Source organism: Carcharodon carcharias, chromosome 17, assembly GCF_017639515.1.
Source record: "Carcharodon carcharias isolate sCarCar2 chromosome 17, sCarCar2.pri, whole genome shotgun sequence".
NCBI classification, from domain to species: Eukaryota; Metazoa; Chordata; class Chondrichthyes; order Lamniformes; family Lamnidae; genus Carcharodon; species Carcharodon carcharias.
In genome coordinates, this window is record NC_054483.1 from 6,287,081 (window position 1) to 6,306,373 (window position 19,293).

At 38.7% G+C, this 19,293-nt stretch overlaps 1 protein-coding gene across 2 annotated transcripts in view; it reads left to right on the forward strand.

Moving 5' to 3' along the window:
* The window catches only part of LOC121289761 (nucleolysin TIA-1-like), a 44,833-nt gene that overhangs the window by 6,953 nt on the left and 18,587 nt on the right, over nucleotides 1-19,293 (forward strand). The window contains exons 2-6 of one of the 2 annotated variants that reach the window (XM_041209484.1): nucleotides 5,899-5,995; nucleotides 6,967-7,062; nucleotides 8,928-9,017; nucleotides 9,629-9,683; nucleotides 11,385-11,472. In XM_041209484.1, the coding sequence (XP_041065418.1) occupies nucleotides 5,899-5,995; nucleotides 6,967-7,062; nucleotides 8,928-9,017; nucleotides 9,629-9,683; nucleotides 11,385-11,472 (426 nt within the window). The remainder of the gene's footprint in view (nucleotides 1-5,898; nucleotides 5,996-6,966; nucleotides 7,063-8,927; nucleotides 9,018-9,628; nucleotides 9,684-11,384; nucleotides 11,473-19,293) is intronic. The other variant, XM_041209485.1, reaches the window with a different exon arrangement.

Here is a 19,293-nt window from a genome sequence, read left to right on the forward strand (position 1 = left end):
ATTCATAACTGGTTGGACATTGGTGCTCAAATATACAATTGTGAGATGGTTGGGTAAGGGGTTATGCTCGAACTTCCACCTCAGAGGAGACCAAAGATTTGCTGCCTCTGCAAAGGGTGTTATTTTCCCTTGAACCATGCTGATTCACCTGTGAGGAAAGCTTTGGGACAGCTGATCGTAAATAAGTTTTAAAAATTGAAACAATTCCTTGCAATTAAGGAAGTGGGAACTTGGAATGGTTTGATAGTGGGTCAGTAGACTCCTCTCATTCTTGGTGAAAAATATTAATTTAATGACATTTATCTTACTGCAGATAGATTATTAATGAAATCAAACATGGCTGAAAAGAGAGATGTTGCCAAAGCTTTTTATCTTGCACTCATCAGGCCAAACGCAAGAATGCTAAATTTCAGACATTCACAACAATTTATACTACAATACAAAAGGGGGCTGATTATTTGGATTCTGTTGCAACAGTGCATCTTTAACTTGTAAACCTAGTGATTCTTCACCTGAAGTGTAGTTCTGGCTTTCTTCTCTCCCCCCACCCCCCCAACCTCCAACAGGGTTCGGCTGTGGAAATTTTAGGAGTATAATGTGTAAACCACATCATCAGCGTACTTCTACAAATTGTGATTTGGTGGAATATGTGACTGTTCCTTCTAGTGTAGCTTTTGGATTCTGAAGCAGACCTATATTCCTGTTCTCAGAGTCTCCATCTTATTCAGACTCCATTGTTTATTTTCCTGTTGTCAAGCTTTGGTGGCAAGAATAGACGCACATTATTGCAAAATTTCAATTCATGGGCACCTTTTGAAAATATGCACTTGACGATGAAAAACGACACTCTATCTTTTTATCAAATCCTCAAATGAATATCGGGATGGGATATTTTCCACATAACTGGCCCTTTAGAGGATCCCATCAGGATTGATACTTTTAGTAAAATAATGCGCCTAACTTTCCTGGAACTTTCTTTTTGTTAAGAGTTTTTGCCTTTCAGTTTTAATATATCTGAGTTGGGAAACACTAACTACGTCTACTTTACCTTGAATGAGGGCAGCAAAACTATTGATTCAGGATGCAGTTGTCTTTTTTAAATTATATATTCCACTGAGAGCTAGTACCTTCAGGGATAGCGTGGAGGAAGTTGGGAAGGAAACAAAGTACTGAATGGCAGAAAAGTACACTTTTTTGTATCAAGTGTGCAGGACAACTGTTTTTGAGTAATTGAATGACACAGTCACTAAATTTGAAGCCAGTTAAGAACTCTTGACCATTTCTTGTGTTGCACTTGGTGAATATGTACTTACAATTGTCAGGCAATGATCATCTCCAACAGGTCAAAGCCTTACTTACCTCCCCTTGACATACGGTGTCATTATCTTGTTGAATCCCCCACCATCAATATCAATAGAAACTTAACTGGACCAGCCACATAAATACGGGGCACAAGGACAAGTCAGAGGCTAGGTACTGTGCAGTGAGTAATTCACCATCTCCCTTTCCAATAGTGTTATGCCGTGTGCCAGACAGACCAAATACCCAAGGGAAACTTGGTCGCGCTATCATAATGGTTTTACAATTTGTATTTATTACAGGATGTGTGCATTGAATTCCGACGTAATTCACCAAAATTTTAGAGATTAAAAAAAAATTAAAATATTTATTATCAAAATGTAAAAGATTTCAAGTACATATATAAGACTATGAATTACTACTATAATAACTTCTAAAATTCCTAATTAACCTGACCCTCAGTTACAAGCCCTTTAAGGCAACGGTCCAAAATAGATTTTAGATTTAAAACAAACTCAGCAAGCTAACACAATACCCTGGACAGTGGAATTCCAAATGGCTTTTCCCCAACTTCAGTTTCATTAGATAGCAGATTTATGCATAAATGCTGGAACCTTCATTGAGGCATTTCACACACTCCTGTCAGATCTTACTTCTGACTCATAGCCTTTCATTCTCCTTTATACATGTTTCTCACTTTTTAATATGTAAATTCTATTATTCCATATATCTTTGGAACTATATCTTCCTCATAGTATATAAACTTTCATATTGCCACTATATATGGTCAGTAACCTTTGGGAAAAATGAACACATTCCTTAGATAAAAACAAAAAACTGCGGATGCTGGAAATCCAAAACAAAACCAGAATTACCTGGAAAAACTCAGCAGGTCTGGTAGCATCGGCAGAGAAGAAAAGAGTTGATGTTTTGAGTCCTCATGACCCTTCGACAGAACTGCTGTTCTGTCGAAGGGTCATGAGGACTCGAAACGTGAACACATTCCTTAGCCTTGTTTATCTGGCTAATTGTAAGATCCCATTGAAATCCAAATATCCCTTCATTAATCTAAAAATGCAAATTCCCAACACACCTTACATGCTAAGCCACCACCCATGTTTACTCATTAGCATGTCAAACACCTAGATTCTTTTGATCCAGGAAAGTGGAGATTATTCCATCACACTCCTGACTTCTGCCTTGCAGATGGTGGACAGGCTTTGGGGAGTCAGGAGTTGAGTTACTCTCTGCAGAATTCCCAGAACCTGACCTGCTGTTGTAGCCACAGTATTTATATGGCTGGACTATGGTAGCCCCCAGGATGTTGATGGTGGGGGAATTCAGCGATGGTAAAGTCATTGAATGTCAAGGGGAGATGATTAGATTCTCTCTTGTTGGAGGTTGTCAATGCCCGGCACTCCTGTGGCGTGAATGTGCACGGTATTGGATGCCTGAATACTGAACTTTAAAGCCAGAGAGAGTATACAGTGCAGATTCACCAGGACGATGTTCGGACTGGGAAACAGTTTTGATGGGTTTGCAATGCTGGGATTATTTACAGTAGAGCTAAGAGTATGGTGCACAGTTCTGGTCTCTCACATTAAAGGATGTAGAGGCACTGGAGAAGGTGCGAAAAGAGATTCACAAGTGTGATGCCACTGCTGAGAGGGTATAACTATCAGGAAAGTTGAAACAGACTGTTTTCTCTAAAAAGAGAAGACTGAGGGGGAATCTAATAGAGGTCTTGGAAGGATTTCATAGGGTAGACATAGATTATTTCTTGTGAGAAAGCCCAAAACTAGAGGCCTTAAATATAAGATAGTTGCTAATGAAGAATTAATAGTGATAATTCAGGAGACACTTCATTGCCTTTTGGGGCAGCGCGGGGTGGCTGGTCTGATCTTTGATAATCAAGGCAAGCCTGAGGATCTGTTTCACATGTCAGTTCTTGCTTAAACCTGGTAAACTGTCTGATTTGGAATAATGGTTCCAAAGGTTAGGGATACTGTCGACAAATTTTCCTTTAGAAATGAGTGGAAGAGTGAAATGAGCATTTGGGCAACATTAGTTGCACTTTGCTGGTGCATAATGATTTTTAGAATTGTTACTCTATTGCCCATTTTGTTTTTGAAAAGCACTGTTTTTGTCTCCTAGTGGATACAAAATTTAAACATTTCCCCTCCACACCTTAGATTGCCTGCACACAATTAAGAGGATACGTGCAGAATTTTGTGGGAGTTAGATCAAAATAGACTCTCATTATGTTCTTGCGTGTGTTTCTTTTTGTGTGTACCTTCATGTAAACTCTGTTGAAACTTCTCTGTTACTATTTAACATTGCAAAGTCAGCATGTGGATCATCTGTATGCGATATACAAGTGAAACGATCCCATAGAGTTCAGTCCTGTCTGGACATTGAACCAGCATCAAGTCTTTTTCCATGTTACGACATTATACATCCAGTTAAATTCTGATAGTAAGTGTGCACACGAGATTTGTAGGTGGAGCTTTATACTGTTAATTGGTTGACCCATTTTTGCTAGATTATAAATTCTTCTGGTTTGCTCAGTGGTGATTTAAAGCTCATAAAGACAAAATATTTTGGGCACACGGAAAGGATCTGTCCTTTCTATATGACTTTTGATTGAACTCAAACGCATCTTCTCAACCAGCCCTTCTCCTCTCATTTTGTTCAGAGTTGTCTCTCCCTGTCTGTTGGACTAATTTGGAGATGAGCTTTATTAACTGTGCCTGATCTCTGCTTTTTGAATCCATGCTGGCAAGCTTTTGTTCACTTGTGCTTTCCCATGTGTGACTTCTCGAACCATAGTATATGGGTTATAGTTCCGTCAACATTCTCTTAAAGTGCTTCAACAGTGCTGGTTTGGGGGAAGTGGAATTAAACTAGCCTCAGGCAATATACTCTTCCATTTATATTGCAGGATTGCACGCAAACCCAGCGGCTGCTTGAGAAACCCTTGAAAAATCCATGTCTGATGAAGGGCCTTTGACCTGGAATATTCACACACAGATACTGCCTGACCTAACTATTTCCTGCATTTTCTGCTTTTATTGCAGATTTCCAGCAACTACCGCTACCGCACTTTGCTCCTGTAAAAATGGGTGACTGCTGACTGAATAAGATAAATCAGATGTAAAAAGAGAAAATGCTGGTAATACCCAGCACATCAGACAGCAAGTGTGCAGTGAGAAGAGTTAGCGTTTCAGCTCAATAGCCTTTCATCAGAACTGGATAAATCAGATGCTTTCCATTTAAAGCTCCAGTGAATTTCCTTTGATCAAAGTTACATAGATTGAAGCACCTTTAGACCTCATGTGCTTATGATTTATGTGTTTAACAAAGCTAATTTTCCTGTTAAAAATTCTCAGCATTATTTATGCAGAAGATATTTTTACTTTCCTTCGAAATCTGATTCTGCACTTGTTTAAAGATTTACCCTAATAATTTGTAAAGACAGTTGCAAAGGGAGTCAAAGGTTATCAGGGGTAGATGGAAAAGTAGAACTCAACACAAACAGATCAGCCATGATCTTATTGAATGGCGGAGCAGGCTTGAGAGGCTAAATGGCCTACTTTTCCTATTTCGTATGTTCATATGTAGGGTATCTGCTATGTGGTATTCCTTTATCAAATCCTGCTTCTCACCATCAGTTCTAGATGGACAACAGGCAGGAAAAACATCTTTACATAGAGAGTTGAGGATATTGAATTCACTTCTTGGGTTAGTGGCTGAACAGAAACTGTGCCAACATTCAGGATTTGACTTGGATAGTCTGCAGAAAGGGGGTTGAAGGGATACGGGAACAGGATGAATAAAATGTTGTTAGAACTATTTGCTTGTGTGGAGGGTAAATATTGACCTGGAGATGTTAGGCTGAATGCTTGTGTTTCTTTTATCGTTAGTTATGTGTAATTATTTGAAAATCTACTTATTACCCAGGTTGATTTCTGCAATTTAACATTACATCAAAGTAGCAAAAAATATTACTCTTTCACCTTTTATAAACTCTAGTTTACCCAATCTTCCTGGAACCTTTTGGAATTTTGAAGTGTATTCAATTATCCCTAGCACTAAACATTACATCCCTAGTTCACCAAGCTGGTCTGTCGAAATATTAAGAGGTTGCTGGTGATTTCAAAATCAGCATGTTTGAACTATAGCAAAAATATCCATTGGAAGCCCAGCTGAATCTATATTTAAGCAAATCTAAGTCCCCATAAACACTTGGCATTTCCCTGCCTTGTATATACATTGTTTGTTTTCAATGACCTTGAGCCAAGAAATTTTAGATGAAAAACGGTTTGAAAAGATCAAAAGTTAGTTTTAAATAGAAAACTCAGTCTTGTAACACTGTGACATGATTGTTTGGTAATGTATTGGTGTGGAACATGTGGATGTCATTCTGAAGCTTGGCTCGGGATGAGTTCACCCAACTTAGTGTTTGGCTAGGGAAAGGAGTTTAAGGGGGTGTATTGGAAATATTTGCAGATAAAGTATTTGGTAGTTTTCTGAATGTGTGTGTATTTAGATAATTCATTTCCTTGTGTGGTTACTTACTTTGTATCTATGTTTTGATAGCTATGTGGGAAATCTCTCCAGAGATGTGACGGAAGCCCTCATTCTTCAACTTTTCAGTCAGATTGGACCATGCAAAAGCTGTAAGATGATTGTTGAGGTACGATTTTTTTTTTCCCAAAAAGGAAATGTGTTTGACTCTCATTCATTCATTGAAAGGATGCATTTTTACACAGATGTATTAAATCCAAATATTATTGATGGGAAATACAGGAAGTTATTCTTTTAATAATTTTTCACTTTATATTCAAAACGCTCCAGAAATTTGGTTTATGGTAATATGTTGCAATGCAAAACTAAAACTGAATTGCTTCTCTTCACTTAAAAATGCAGTTAAACCTTTAATTGCCACGTAACGAAAGATGGACTATCATACAAAATATTTTTTAAAAAGTCAAGGCTTTTTATGGCCAAAATTGTTACTCCAATAAATCAAGTTTTACGACGAGAATTCATTACTGTATTGTGACATTTGACCTCATTTGTGCAATGTATTCTTTGTATTGCAGTTTGATACTTCAAATACAGGAATTTTGTACATAAACCTAATGTGTGGATTTGCTTGGCAGAGGTCGAGAGTAATTATTCAGTCATGTTTTCTACCTCTTAACTATTCTTCACATCATATTATGTCACTTCTGTCTGAGCATGGTTATGTTGCTGGTTTGTAGTCCATCCAAATTAGGCAAATCCAATATTTGATCCCTGGCTGATCTTAGCCAGAGAAACTATTGGGGCGCCACAACTGGCCAGCTGAGTTAGGGAAATTTAAATTGAGCAAACTCCCTGCAGGAATTGAGAGCATCAGGTTCGGAACCTGTGTCAAGCTAATTGGTCAAAACATGCAAACACTTGCTGCCCAGACTTGCTGAGGAATAACGGCTAAGTTTGCAGTCATACCCTGAAAAGCGTCAGCATACTCAGAAGAGAAACAGAGGAAAGTTGGGTTTTATTCACTGCCAGAGTTTTAGTCTTGTTCGGTTCACCTGTTTGAGTTCATAGCCCACCCCCTCCCCCAAACAAAGCCCCTCTTGAAATAATCAATCTGGTTTTGTTTTCCTATACTAACAGACTGGCAATGATCCATATTGCTTTGTGGAGTTCTACGAGCACCGACATGCAGCAGCAGCATTAGCAGCTATGAATGGGCGGAAAATTATGGGTAAGGTAAGCTATCATCTAGTGTAACGGTGAGTTGTAATGAGTGTGAATGTGTACATTTGACTTTGCCCTTTAGAGAAAAAAAAGTTCTCTGACATTACTTAATTTAGTATCTCTGTCACAAGTGACTTAATTTTTCCTTGCGTTAGTTAACAAATCTCATTCTTCAACCTTTGGAGTCAGGTTTCTTGATTAAGTAACACTGCTGGACCATCATTTCCCACATCACCTCAAACATCTGTAAAACAAACCTATTCATAATGGAAATCTATTCAAGTTCCTCTAAACCCACTCTAGGCCAATGATGATTTGATGGAAAAATGAGTGTGTTTTGTTTCCATAGGCATAAAAATTGAAATTAAAATTCAAAATAGAATAGGACTAATTGTAGCCAGGATTAAACAGGATTTTGGAATTGAATGATAGAAGAAGCTTGATGAAAAAAGCACAACTTAATTATTGTGTGTGTGAGAAATGAAGTAACAGTTCTGTTATTTTTAGGAATGTACATAGAAATGTACATTGAACAAGAAAATTGGAAGACAAGTGAAAACATGGAAAGCAGAAGCATATTTTTGATCACAGGTTTTCCATTTATTTAAACTGAATTTTTTTTTAAGGCTAAGTAAAAGAAGAATAAAATCTAAAATTAAAACTGAAGTTATTTCTAAAACTATAGGCAGCTTGATTTTGGTGATGGTGTTGCAGATTTAACTCTGAACCATTACCCCATAATTGGGACTATCCTTCAGTGACTGCTACCATTGAAGACAAGAAACGTCTGGGCAGTTTCAGTCCCATTTAACATTCCCATTTAAGACAGAGATGAGAATTTTTTTTCTCTGCAAGGGTTATTAGTGGCATTCTCTTCCCCAAACAGCAGTGGAGGCAGGGTCGTTGAATATTTTTAAGGCTGAGCTAGATAGATTCTTGATTATCAAGGGCGTCGAAGGTTACAGGAGGTAGACAGGAGAGTAGAGTTGAGGCCACAATCCAATCAGCCATGATCTTAGCAAATGGTGGAGCAGGCTGGAGGAGCCGAATGGCCTACTGCTGTCCCGAGTTCATATATTTGTAACGTGACTGGATGTTTGCCTGGCCTCTTTTTCACTGTTGTGAATAGAGTTACGTGTCCAACATTGTTCATAAACTACTTTTCATTTTTAACACCCGAGACTGGTCCTTAGTTTGTTTGCTACTTGTAGTACTGCTGTTGCTGTCAACTATGCCAACCTGTTCAAGAGCCTAAATGTAAAACATTTCATTTAAAGCCTCACGGTTCAGATTGTTAAAGATGTCACAAGAGGCTTGTTTAAGCTTTGTGGTGGTGAAAAGATAAATGTGAATGCTGAAAATCTTGGGGAATGAAGATGAAAATCGACCAGTGTATCAGAAGGACAAATTTAAGTTAGTGCCAAAAGTACAAACCTTTCAGCAATGCTGAAAGTGCTGAGACTCAATTTTCTACACTCATGCGCAGTATAGACTAAACCAGCGGTGTTGACAGCGGCAGTGCAATTCCAATACTTTGCCTGGCACAGGGGCCCATAATGAGATGTGCTTGCAAACCATAAAAGAATATGGAGTGCTCCCATTTTGATGACAGTGAAGCAACAAATGTGCTTAATGTTTGAATCTCTCACAAAAATGAGATTGAAACCTTAGAGTGTAAATTTGACTTGTCATGCTGAACCTTAAATTTGAAAGGTAAGACTTGTTGGCAGTTGCAGCAACTAGCAAAACTAGCTGTGAATATATAAACTGTTGTACGCATGCCTAAATTGTAAACAGGCCACTTTATAATGCATCCTGTGTAAGAAATAAACCCGAAAATACCTTAATGCCTGTCCTATGATGTTATATGTCTTCAGGTTGAGGTGTCACAGTTAGCTGTAATGTCCTTTGTCCCACATCCTGCTTCTTCAGTCTCACAATTGCATACAGCTACACACCACAAAACAGTAAGGAAAAACTTTCTAATTGTGATAAATGCAATGTACAAAAACAATTTTTGTATGCTAGTGGTTTATCACACCCTATCATGATAGAATTGCTGCCGCCAATGTATTCTGTGTACAAGATCCTCGATAATGTGCCTACCTCTCTTCAGTTTTTCAATCAAATTGGCTATATTAATTGCCACTATGAACCCCTATTGACAATGATTATAATAGACTGGTATCCTGATGTCAATGCCAGTTTTGTAAACCGAAATGTAGGTTCGTCACTGTATTTAATTGTTTATTTTGCTCATTTATTATTTATTAATCTAATCCTTCAGTTGCATTAGCTGTCCATTCCAGACTAGCTGCTGCTCTATGTTCACCTAAGCTTTAATCCAAATATTATTTCCAAAAGAGGCATTTTAGATAAAACCCACCAGTTATAGGTGGCCACATTTCAGTGAAATGTGAAAAGAGAAGCCCTCTATAAGTATTTAACCACTTGCAGTGAAATAGCTTAACCAGATAGGGGTAGTATGAGTGTAGACCAAACTTTTGTTAGCGGATGTGTAATGCTTTATTGAATAAAATTGGCTATTTTGTTCTAATCTCTATGAAATAATTTTCAGGAAGTCAAAGTGAACTGGGCAACAACTCCAAGTAGCCAGAAGAAAGACACGAGTAGTAAGTACTGCACTAGTCGCATTTTCCTTTTGAAACTCAACTTTCATTTGGCCAGCAGACATTCTGCAAAATGTTCAGAGGGTGCAGCCTTTGTATCCGTGATTTGTCCACTTGTGTTTTTAAGCAGTTCTGTGTCATTCTCATTTTGAAGCTGAGGTCACTGGAAGCTAAAATAGCAGAGTTAGAATTTAAAACACAAAAAATGATTGGCATGAAATTGTCACAGATTCAATTTGTGTATAATGTTGTATTATCTGGTAATGTATAATGTTATAGAAGTTCATGTAAGAGAAATACTGGAGCTTCAGTTACATACTTGCAGTTTCAAGATAGCATTTAATATTATATGTTTGCCAAAGTCAACGTGTTGCATCAAGTCATTTGACCTTTTCTATCCATGAGTGTGTCATTATATTTACGTGCAAATCTGAAATTTAAGCTACATCACCGGAAAAGATGTAATTTTTTTCTTGATGTGACATGCTGTTGCCTTCTCTCACAACTGGCATTATTAGACTCAACAATTCCACTCCATGGTAGGTCACAAGAAGATCGCATTACCCAATCAAGAATTGCTCACTTCGTTAAGAAAACGTAGAAGCTCACTTTGTTAGAATTAGCTGGGCTCATTTAGAGACTTCTTCAATGAGATATAAATTATGAATTTTAAGGACCTGTAGTTAATAATTGTGTAATTAGGGATTCCATATATCTATTGTAATGTCATTCTTGTGCTTATGTACACTTTGAAATCAAACCATAGACTTGTAAATACTGTGCATTACTTTAGAGGAAGGCAGCCTCTTCGAAATGTATCCTTGTTAATTGTTATGGTCTACAATATTTTCAAGTATGTCCTGTTACAGCTGTGTCCATCTGCATCATAAACGTCAACTTCAATCTTGACAAACAGGAGCTTTAATATGTTCTGGTTGCAGAAGGTGATAATTAGACTATCAGGTGTCACGATTGAGCACATAATCAAACCCAATGGTAAAGCATCTGCACAGAAACCTAATTAGGATTGTCATTTATTTTCAAATCTGCCTTTTAACAAAATGTATTTACCAAGAGTAATCCTGGAATGGACTAATCACATTGTGCGTCATTAATTTGTAGCTGTTGTTGGCCTACTGTCAGCAATGAACAGAACCCATTTTTTCAGCTCAGGCCTTCAAGGAAAGAACCTTTAGAAGGTTTAATATATATTTTAGCATCTGTGTGCCTTTGTGCACACAAATGCATTTTGCTCTGCTATTTTTTTTGTCAGTGTGTATTTCTAAAGGAATAGACAGGGTAGATGCAGGTGAGGTGTTACCCCTGGCTGGGGAGTCTAGAACCAGGGGATGCAATTTCAAAACTGAGGGGGAAGCCACTTAGGACCGAGATGGGGAGAAATTTCTTTACTCATTCTCTGCTGGCCCATGAAAGATCTTACAATTTTAGCCTTCAATATTGCTGGAAAGAGAGACTTGTTGCCAAACATTTTGCCTTGCACTCATCAGGACAAATGCAAGAATACCAAATTTCAAACGTTTAGTATAAATTGTTGTGATTGTTTGAAATTTGAGAAGACAAAAAGCTTCAGCAACATGTTTCTCTTTTCAGCACTATCTAAATTCTGTATTACCAAATGACAATTTTAAACTTGTCAGCTTTTTTGTTAAATTTTGGAAATAAACAATCTCCAATTTTCGACAGATCATTTCCATGTATTTGTTGGCGACTTGAGTCCAGAAATCACTACAGAAGATATAAAAGCAGCTTTTGCACCATTTGGAAGAATATCGTAAGTATATCTTAGTGTGAGTTTTTGCACTAGTTTGACATTAAAATGTTAAATAATGTTTGAAGCAGTAATTCTTGATAATTTTTGTTTGTGTGCATTGCAATGCAGTGACATCTTTACCATTATCAGAAACCTCAAACTCCCTATTAAATGTCAATAAATTTAAAAATGTAACATTACTGTAAACAGACACATGGTCTCGATTCACCCACCTCAGCAGTAGAATGCAGCATTTTGTGCATACATGGCTGGTTTGCTTGTTTTAAAGAACATTTTTATGCAATATTTTGATTAATTATATGTGTAGCCTTCATTAATAAACCATTTTGTAGTTAAATTTGGTAAAATTCAGGAGCTAAAAACTGAACTTTAAATTTATAAAAAATATTGTTCAGTTTCAAAAATGCCTATTGCATGAAAGTTCTGAACAATTTTTTCAAGTTAAATTCTATTCTTAAGAGCATAGGGACAGGAAAAGGCCATTCAACCCATCAAGCCTGCTCTGCAATTCAATACACTCACAGCTGGTTGAACACTTCCAATGCTTTTTACCCACACTATCCCCATAATTGTTATTAATCAGAAATCTATCAATCTTTACCTTAAACATATTCAATGACTGAGCTTCCACTACCCCCTGGGGTAGAGAATTCCAAAGATTCACCACCCTCTGAGTAAAGAAATTTCTCCCCATCTCGGTCCTAAGTGGCTTCCCCTTCATTTTTGAAATTTCATCCCCTGGTTCTAGACTCCCCAGCCAGGGGTAACACCTCACCTGCATCTACCCTCTCTATTCCTTGATGTATTTTGTAGGTTTCAATAAGATCACCTCTCATTCTTCGAAACTCTAGAGAATACAGGCCCAGTTTCCCCATTCACTCTTCACAAGACAGTCCCGCCATCCCCGGGACACTCCTTTGTTGCACTCCCTCTATGGCAATAAATCCTTTGAGGTAAGGGAACCAAAATTGCACACACTACTCCTGGTGCGGTCTAACCAAGCTTCTGTACAATTGAAGAAAGATTACACTACTCCTGTACTCAAATCCTCTTGCGATAAAGGCTAACATTCCATTAGCCTTCCTAATTGCCTGCTGCACCCGCATGTTAGCTTTCAGTGACTTTACCTTCCTCGGATACGTGAGAATAAGAAATAGCGAAAGTTTGAGTTCTTGAAAGCTTTGCCTTCAACCTAGTTACTTGTTATTAAATGTGCAAAGTTGCTGATGTGAAAACACAAGAAATCTTACTTTTATGAAAACTTTTGAATGCAGTAAGCTATTTTTGAGTAGTTGATTTGAAGGAATGTAGAACTTAAAGATCCATTTTTAAGTCTATCTGAACTTTTCCTTCGACTCCAACAAGGATATGGCATCTCTTGCCTCTTGGGAAAGGCGTTCAATCCTTTAAATAGTTTTTTTTAATGAAAGTTTCCTTAGCTCTCTTGTGGCTTAAACTGCCCGACAGTTGATTTGCTTGATTTTCAGCTTTCACTGTATTTTTAAAATGCCATTGCAACACATATAGAAAGCAAGTTTCTATAGCTCCCTTGCAGCAGATATGGAGGATTTACACTGAAAATTTGAGTGATTCAGGCTAGCTGAGGGTCAGCTGACTTAAAATCCTTCTTCAATACCAAATAGGCTAATTGGAGCAAAGTGAGCTGGCCCTTTTGAAGGAACAATGGTTTAAATAATTGTTCCACCAGACACCAACTATTCAATGCTGGTGCTGAATTAAATAATTTGGACGCTTATGCCATAATATTAATCCAACTGTGTGTTGAAAAGCTTTAAATCTCAATTTTTGAGTTTTTTTTTTAAAGTTTGTGCTTGTAGTTATCCTTTAAAAGTGCCTTCACTCTAAAGTATTTAAGTTAAACATTGTATCCTGAAGTCCCTTACAATTATGTTTAATTAAGTCCAGGAGTAATCACTTGCAGTTTCTTTTAAATGTGCTTTATAATGGATAGTTATAAGTTGCTTGATATTGCAAAAGCCTTTACCTTGAGTAACCTTATGGAAGCTGAAACCAGTAGGAAGCCATATGCTAACAGCCCTATTTAGTGCATGAGGCGGGGAGAAGCTGGTAGTTAGGGTGGATTGCGGAGACAATTTCATTCTTTCTTTATTAGTCAAACTGTAACCTGTGTAATGTTCGAACCATTTTAGTAGGGAAAGTTCAACCTCAAATACTTTTGTAAGCAGAATCAAATATTCCAGCACTCCTAAATTCTTTGATCAGTGTGTTTTGCTTTATAAAACTTTAGACCTTGGCAACTATCGCAATATACTGGAGTTTACACCAAGTGTCACAGCTGCAGACTGGGCAAAGGATTTGTGTTAGGCATTTAAATGTATATATCAAGGGCTTATGATCTGTGGGTTGGGAATAACTTAAAATTCCACATATGAAAGCTGGTGAAACTCTGGGACCTGGAGTTGAATGTAGCACTGAAGAGAAATTCTCCCTGTTGAGTTGTTAAGGATCTAAATGAAGTGGGTTGATGTAGTCTTCATTTATTTCCCAGTGGGCCTTGATTTTTGTGGCAAATTACTCTTGGATCTAACGTGTAGAATTTGCAGTATGGAATTAACAATCGCATTTTAAATGTAGACTTTTTTTATACCAGCTATTCAACTCACCTTCAGGATGAGACATCTGCTCCCTCAGGTGAACATAAAAGATATCAGGGCTTTTTTTTTAAGGAAAAGAGCATGAGAGTTCTCCCAGTGTTCTGGATAATATTTGTCCCTGTTACAACATCACTAAAATAGATGGTTTTCTCATTAATTCTTTGCTGCTTGTGGAGCCTGATTTGAGCAAATTGGCTGCTGCGTTTTGCTAGGTTACAATAATGGTTATAGTTCAAGAAAAAACTATTAAACATTTTGGGGCATCCTAATGCTGTGAAAAGTGTTAGCTCTTCAGTAACAAGCCTGAGTACGGTCCCTTTGTTCCATGTTGGAAGAGTGTTATTTTTGTGTTCTGCTGGTTAGCCCTGCTGAACTTCCCTATGACCAGCCAAGGGGGCCAAATCATTGGGTGATAATTAGTGAAGTGTTCCAGCGAACAGGGATCATTTTCTATGCATATATCATAATTTGCAAAATCATAGGTTGCAGTTGTAAGCAGTGTGTGACATAGCAACTTGGCTGCTTTTCAGAAATTGGAGTTGAGCCAATTTCAAAAGATAGAAATTCTCTTCTTCGCATTTTAAGCAAGATGGGTCAGTATTTGACGTAAAACATTATTCGTTTCAAAGTGTTCTGGCCCATGAAAGCTGGGCAGTATTGCATCAAGGAAACACCACCAAATAGTGTTTCTTGAGTTGCATAGAAAGTCTGATTTTTCAACAGAAACGTTAATTGATGTCAGCAAATTCTTTTGCTTGGATTTGTTTGTTCCCCTTTAAGTAACATTTTTCTTGTTTAACTCTATACCTATTACTTTACTGTACTCTTCTAAACCTTTTTGTTTTCAAGTTTTCTGTTCAGGTAAGTACAATATAGTTCATTTTCATTGATTCTCAAAAGGTTTTAACAGCACTTTGCATAGACTGTATCGTCAGGGCTCAATAATTTCTATGTTTCTTGGGCAATTTTTCATTTTTTCTTCAGTAAGCAACTTAATGTTGCCTTAAGTATAGTTGGTGACAGGCTAGAATGCCACTTTCTGTAAGACACATTGACGCTTCATGGAATCATAACTTACAGCACAGGAGGAGGCCATTTGGCCCACCTGGTTTGTGCTGGCTCTTTGAAAGAGCAGTCATGCTTAATGCCACACCTCCATGTGTCGTTAGCTACCCTGTGAGTACTTGTCCAATTCCATTTTTAAAATTGTTTATGAAACCTACTTTTACTATCTTTTTAAGCAGAGCATTCTAGATTTCAAGAACTGATTGAAAAATTTCTCATCTTTTCCAATAATTTTGAATCCCTGACCTTTAGTTATTGACCCACTCACCAGAGGGAATAGGGTTTCCCTATTTATTCAAACAAAACCTCACCGTAAACCTCTATTGCGTCACCTCTAAACCCAACAGTCCGAACTTTTCCATCTTCGCTTTATAACTGAAGTCCCTCACCCCTGGTAAAATTCCTCTGTACCCTTTTGAAGGCTTTCACATCCTTCCTGAAGTGTGGACACAGAATTGTCCACAATACTTCAGCAGAAGCCCAACCAGTCATTTATAAAGTTCACATATGATTGTTTTGCTTTTAAATTCTTTTCCTCTATTTATAAATCGAAATAGCCCGTGTACTTTTTTTAGTCACCGTATCAATTTAGATGTGATGTGCTTTTATAGCGACCTTATCAACTTTGTAGAATTCCATCTTCACACTGAGGACACCCTTCGTTGTGTTGTATGACCACTATTCTAAATGGGATAGACTCAGAATCAATCTAACAGCTCAAAACTGGACATTCATCCACTGGCCATCAGCAGCAGCATTAATATATACCCCTACAATTCTAACTGCATGGCCTGGCATATCCCTTAACTTGCTATTACCACCAAAACAGTGGGGGACCACCCTGGATCTACGAAGAGTGCAAACGAGCATGCCAGGAGCAGCATCAGATGTATCTAAAATGGAGGTGCTAACCTCGTGAAACTACAACACAGGACTACACACAGGCTAAACAACAGAAGCAGCGTGCTGTGGTTAGAGCTAAGGAACCCCACAAACAATGCATTGGATTAAAGTTCTGCAGGACTGCCACACACAATCATGAACAGTGGTGGACAGTTGAACAACTAACAGGAGAAGGAGGCCCCGTGACCATTTCTATCCTCAAAGATGGAGCCCAGCACCTAAATGCAAAAGACATGACTGAGGTGTTTGCAATTACCTTCAACCAAGTCAATGATCCATCTTGGCCTCCTCCTGAAGTCTCGCCAACACAGAATCCAGTTTTCAGCCAATTAGATTCACTCCACACGACATCAAGAAAAGACTGAGACGTGCAACAGATATATTAAAAGCTTTCAGATCTGATATCATCTCAGCTATGGTGCTGAAGACTTGTGCTCCAGAACCAGCTGTGCCTGTAGCCAAGCTGTTCCAGTACACTGACAATACTGGCATATACCCGACAAGTTGGAAAATGGCCCTGGCATGTCTCTTCCATGAAAAGCAGGGCAAAATCAATCCAACCAATTATCGCCCCGTCAGTCAACTCAATGATTAGCAAAGAGATGGAAGGTGCCGTTGACAGTTCTATCAAGTGGCACTTATTCAGCAATAACTTGCTCACTGATGATCAATTTGGGCTCCACCTGCGCCATTCAGCATCAGACCTCATTAATGCCTTGGTCCAAACTTAGACAAAAGAGCTGAGTTCCAGAGGTGAGGTGAGAGCGACTGCTGACATCAACGCAGCATTTGACTGTAGCATCATGGAGTCTCGCAAAATTAAATTAAATGGGAATTGGGAAAACTCCACTGACAACATACCTTGCACAAAGGAAAATGGATCTGGTTATTGGAGACCAATCATCTCAGCTCCAGGATGTTGCTGTAGGAGTTCCTCTGGGCAAATGTAATTCAAGACAGGAGTTGGGCAGGAAGCAGGAAACGATAGGCAGGTTACCTTAACATTTGACATTGAGAAAAATGCTGGAATCTATTATTAAAGAAGTAGTAGGACATTTTGAAAATTGTCATACAATCAAGCAGAGTCAACATGGTTTTGTAAAAGGGAAATATGTTTGACAAATTTATTAGAGTTCCTTGAGGATGTAACAAGCAGGGTGGCTAAAGGGGCTAGCAGTAGGTGTCATGGTATTTGCATTATCAAAAGGCATTCAGTAAGGTGATACATATAAGGTTACTGCACAAGATGGTGTTGGGGTGATATAGTAGCATGGATGGAGGATTGGCTAGCTAACAGCAAACGGGGAGCTGGGGCAAATGAGTCACTTTCGGGTTGGAAAACTGTAACTAGTGGGCTGCCACAGGAATCAGTGCTGGGCCCTCAACTCTTAATCTATATTAATGACTTGGACAAAAGAACCGAAGGTATTATGGCCAAATTTGCTGGTGATTCAAAGACAGGAAAGACCAATTTCCCCCAGCGGAGGGGTCAATTACCAAGGGACACAGATTTAAGGTGATTGGTAGAAGGATTAGAGGGGACATGAGGAAAAACTTCACCCAGAGGGTGCTTGGAATTTCTTGCCTGGTTTAGCGGTGAAGACAGAGACCCCCAACTTATTTAAGAGGTATCTGGATCTGCACCTGAAGTGCTGTAACCTGCAAGTCTACAGCCAGGTGCTGGAAGGTGGGATTAGAATGGGCTGCAAGTTTTTAATTTTTTTCGGCTGGCACACACACAATGGGCTGAATAGCCTCTGTGCTGTAACTTTTCTATGGGTGAAGAAAGCAGGTTTTGAGGAGGGCACAGAGTCTACAAAGAGGTATAGATAGGTTAAGTGAGTGGGCAAAAATTTGTCAGATGGAATATAATGTTGGAAAATGAGAGGTTGTCCACTTAGGTTGGAAGAATTGAAAAGCAAAATATTTAAATGGAGAGAGACTGAGAGAGAATGCAGGACAGAGGGATCTGGGTGCCCTTGCTTGTAAATCTCAAAATGTTAGCATGCAGGTACAGCAAGCAGGAAAGCGAATGGAATGTTGGTCTTTATTGCAAGGGGGATGGAGTATAAAAGTAGGGAAGTCTTGCTACAACTGTACAGGGCTTCGGTGAGACTGCACCTGGAGTGTTGCATACAGTTTTGGTCATCTTAATTAAGGAGGGATTTACTTGCTTTGGAGGCAGTTCAGAGAAGGTTCACCAGGTTGACTTTTTTAAAGAGTGTGGTTGTCATAAGGAAAGTTTGAGCAGTTTGGGCTTATACTCAGTTTAGCAGAAGAGTTTGGAATTTAGAAGAATGAGCAATTATCTTTTCGTCACCTAAAACAATTATGAGGGGACTTGGCAGTGTAGATGCTGAGATGATATTTCTCTGTTGGGGAGACCTAGAACTGGGAGGGGAGCATAGTTTCAGAGTAAGGGGTTTCCCATTTAAGACTGAGATGAGGAGGAATTTCATCTCTGAGGGTTGTGAATTTTTGGATTTCACTAGAGAGCAGTGTAGTCTGGATCATTGAATATATTCAAGGCTGATTCAGATTCTTGAACCATAGGGGAGTTGAGGGTTATGGTGAACAGGCAGGAAAGTGTAGTTGAGCCCAAGACCAGATCAGCCATTTTCTTATTAAATGACTGAGCAGACTCGAGGAGGCATAAGTCCTCTTACTCCTATTTCTTATGTTATAAATACTGTGACTTCAAGAACAGATCAGAGGCCTGCTATTTGTGATGAGTAGCTTACCATCTAACTTGCTAAAACCTGTTAAGCATCTATAAGGCATAAGTTAAGAGTACGATGGAATGCTCTCCACTTGTTTGGAATGAGTGCTGTTGCAATAACGCTGAAGCTCAATACCATCCAGGACATAGCAGCTAGCCTGCACTCCTCCCACCACCATAAACGTTCAATCCCACCACCGTAAACATTCAATCCCTCCACCAGCGTGCCATTTCTGCTATCAAAAAGCTGCATTGCAGCAATTTGCCAGGGCTGCTTCAATGGCACCTCCCAAACCAGCGACCTCATAGAATCACAGAATTGTTACGGCGCAGAAGCCGACTGTTCGGTCCATCTTGTCTGCACCAGCTCTCCGAATGAGCAATTCACCAAGTGCTGTTCCCCCCGCCTTCTCCCTGTAACCCTGCACATTCTTATTTTTCAGATAAGCCTGGTTCCCTTTTGAGTGCTTCAGTTGAACCTTACTCCACCACACTTTC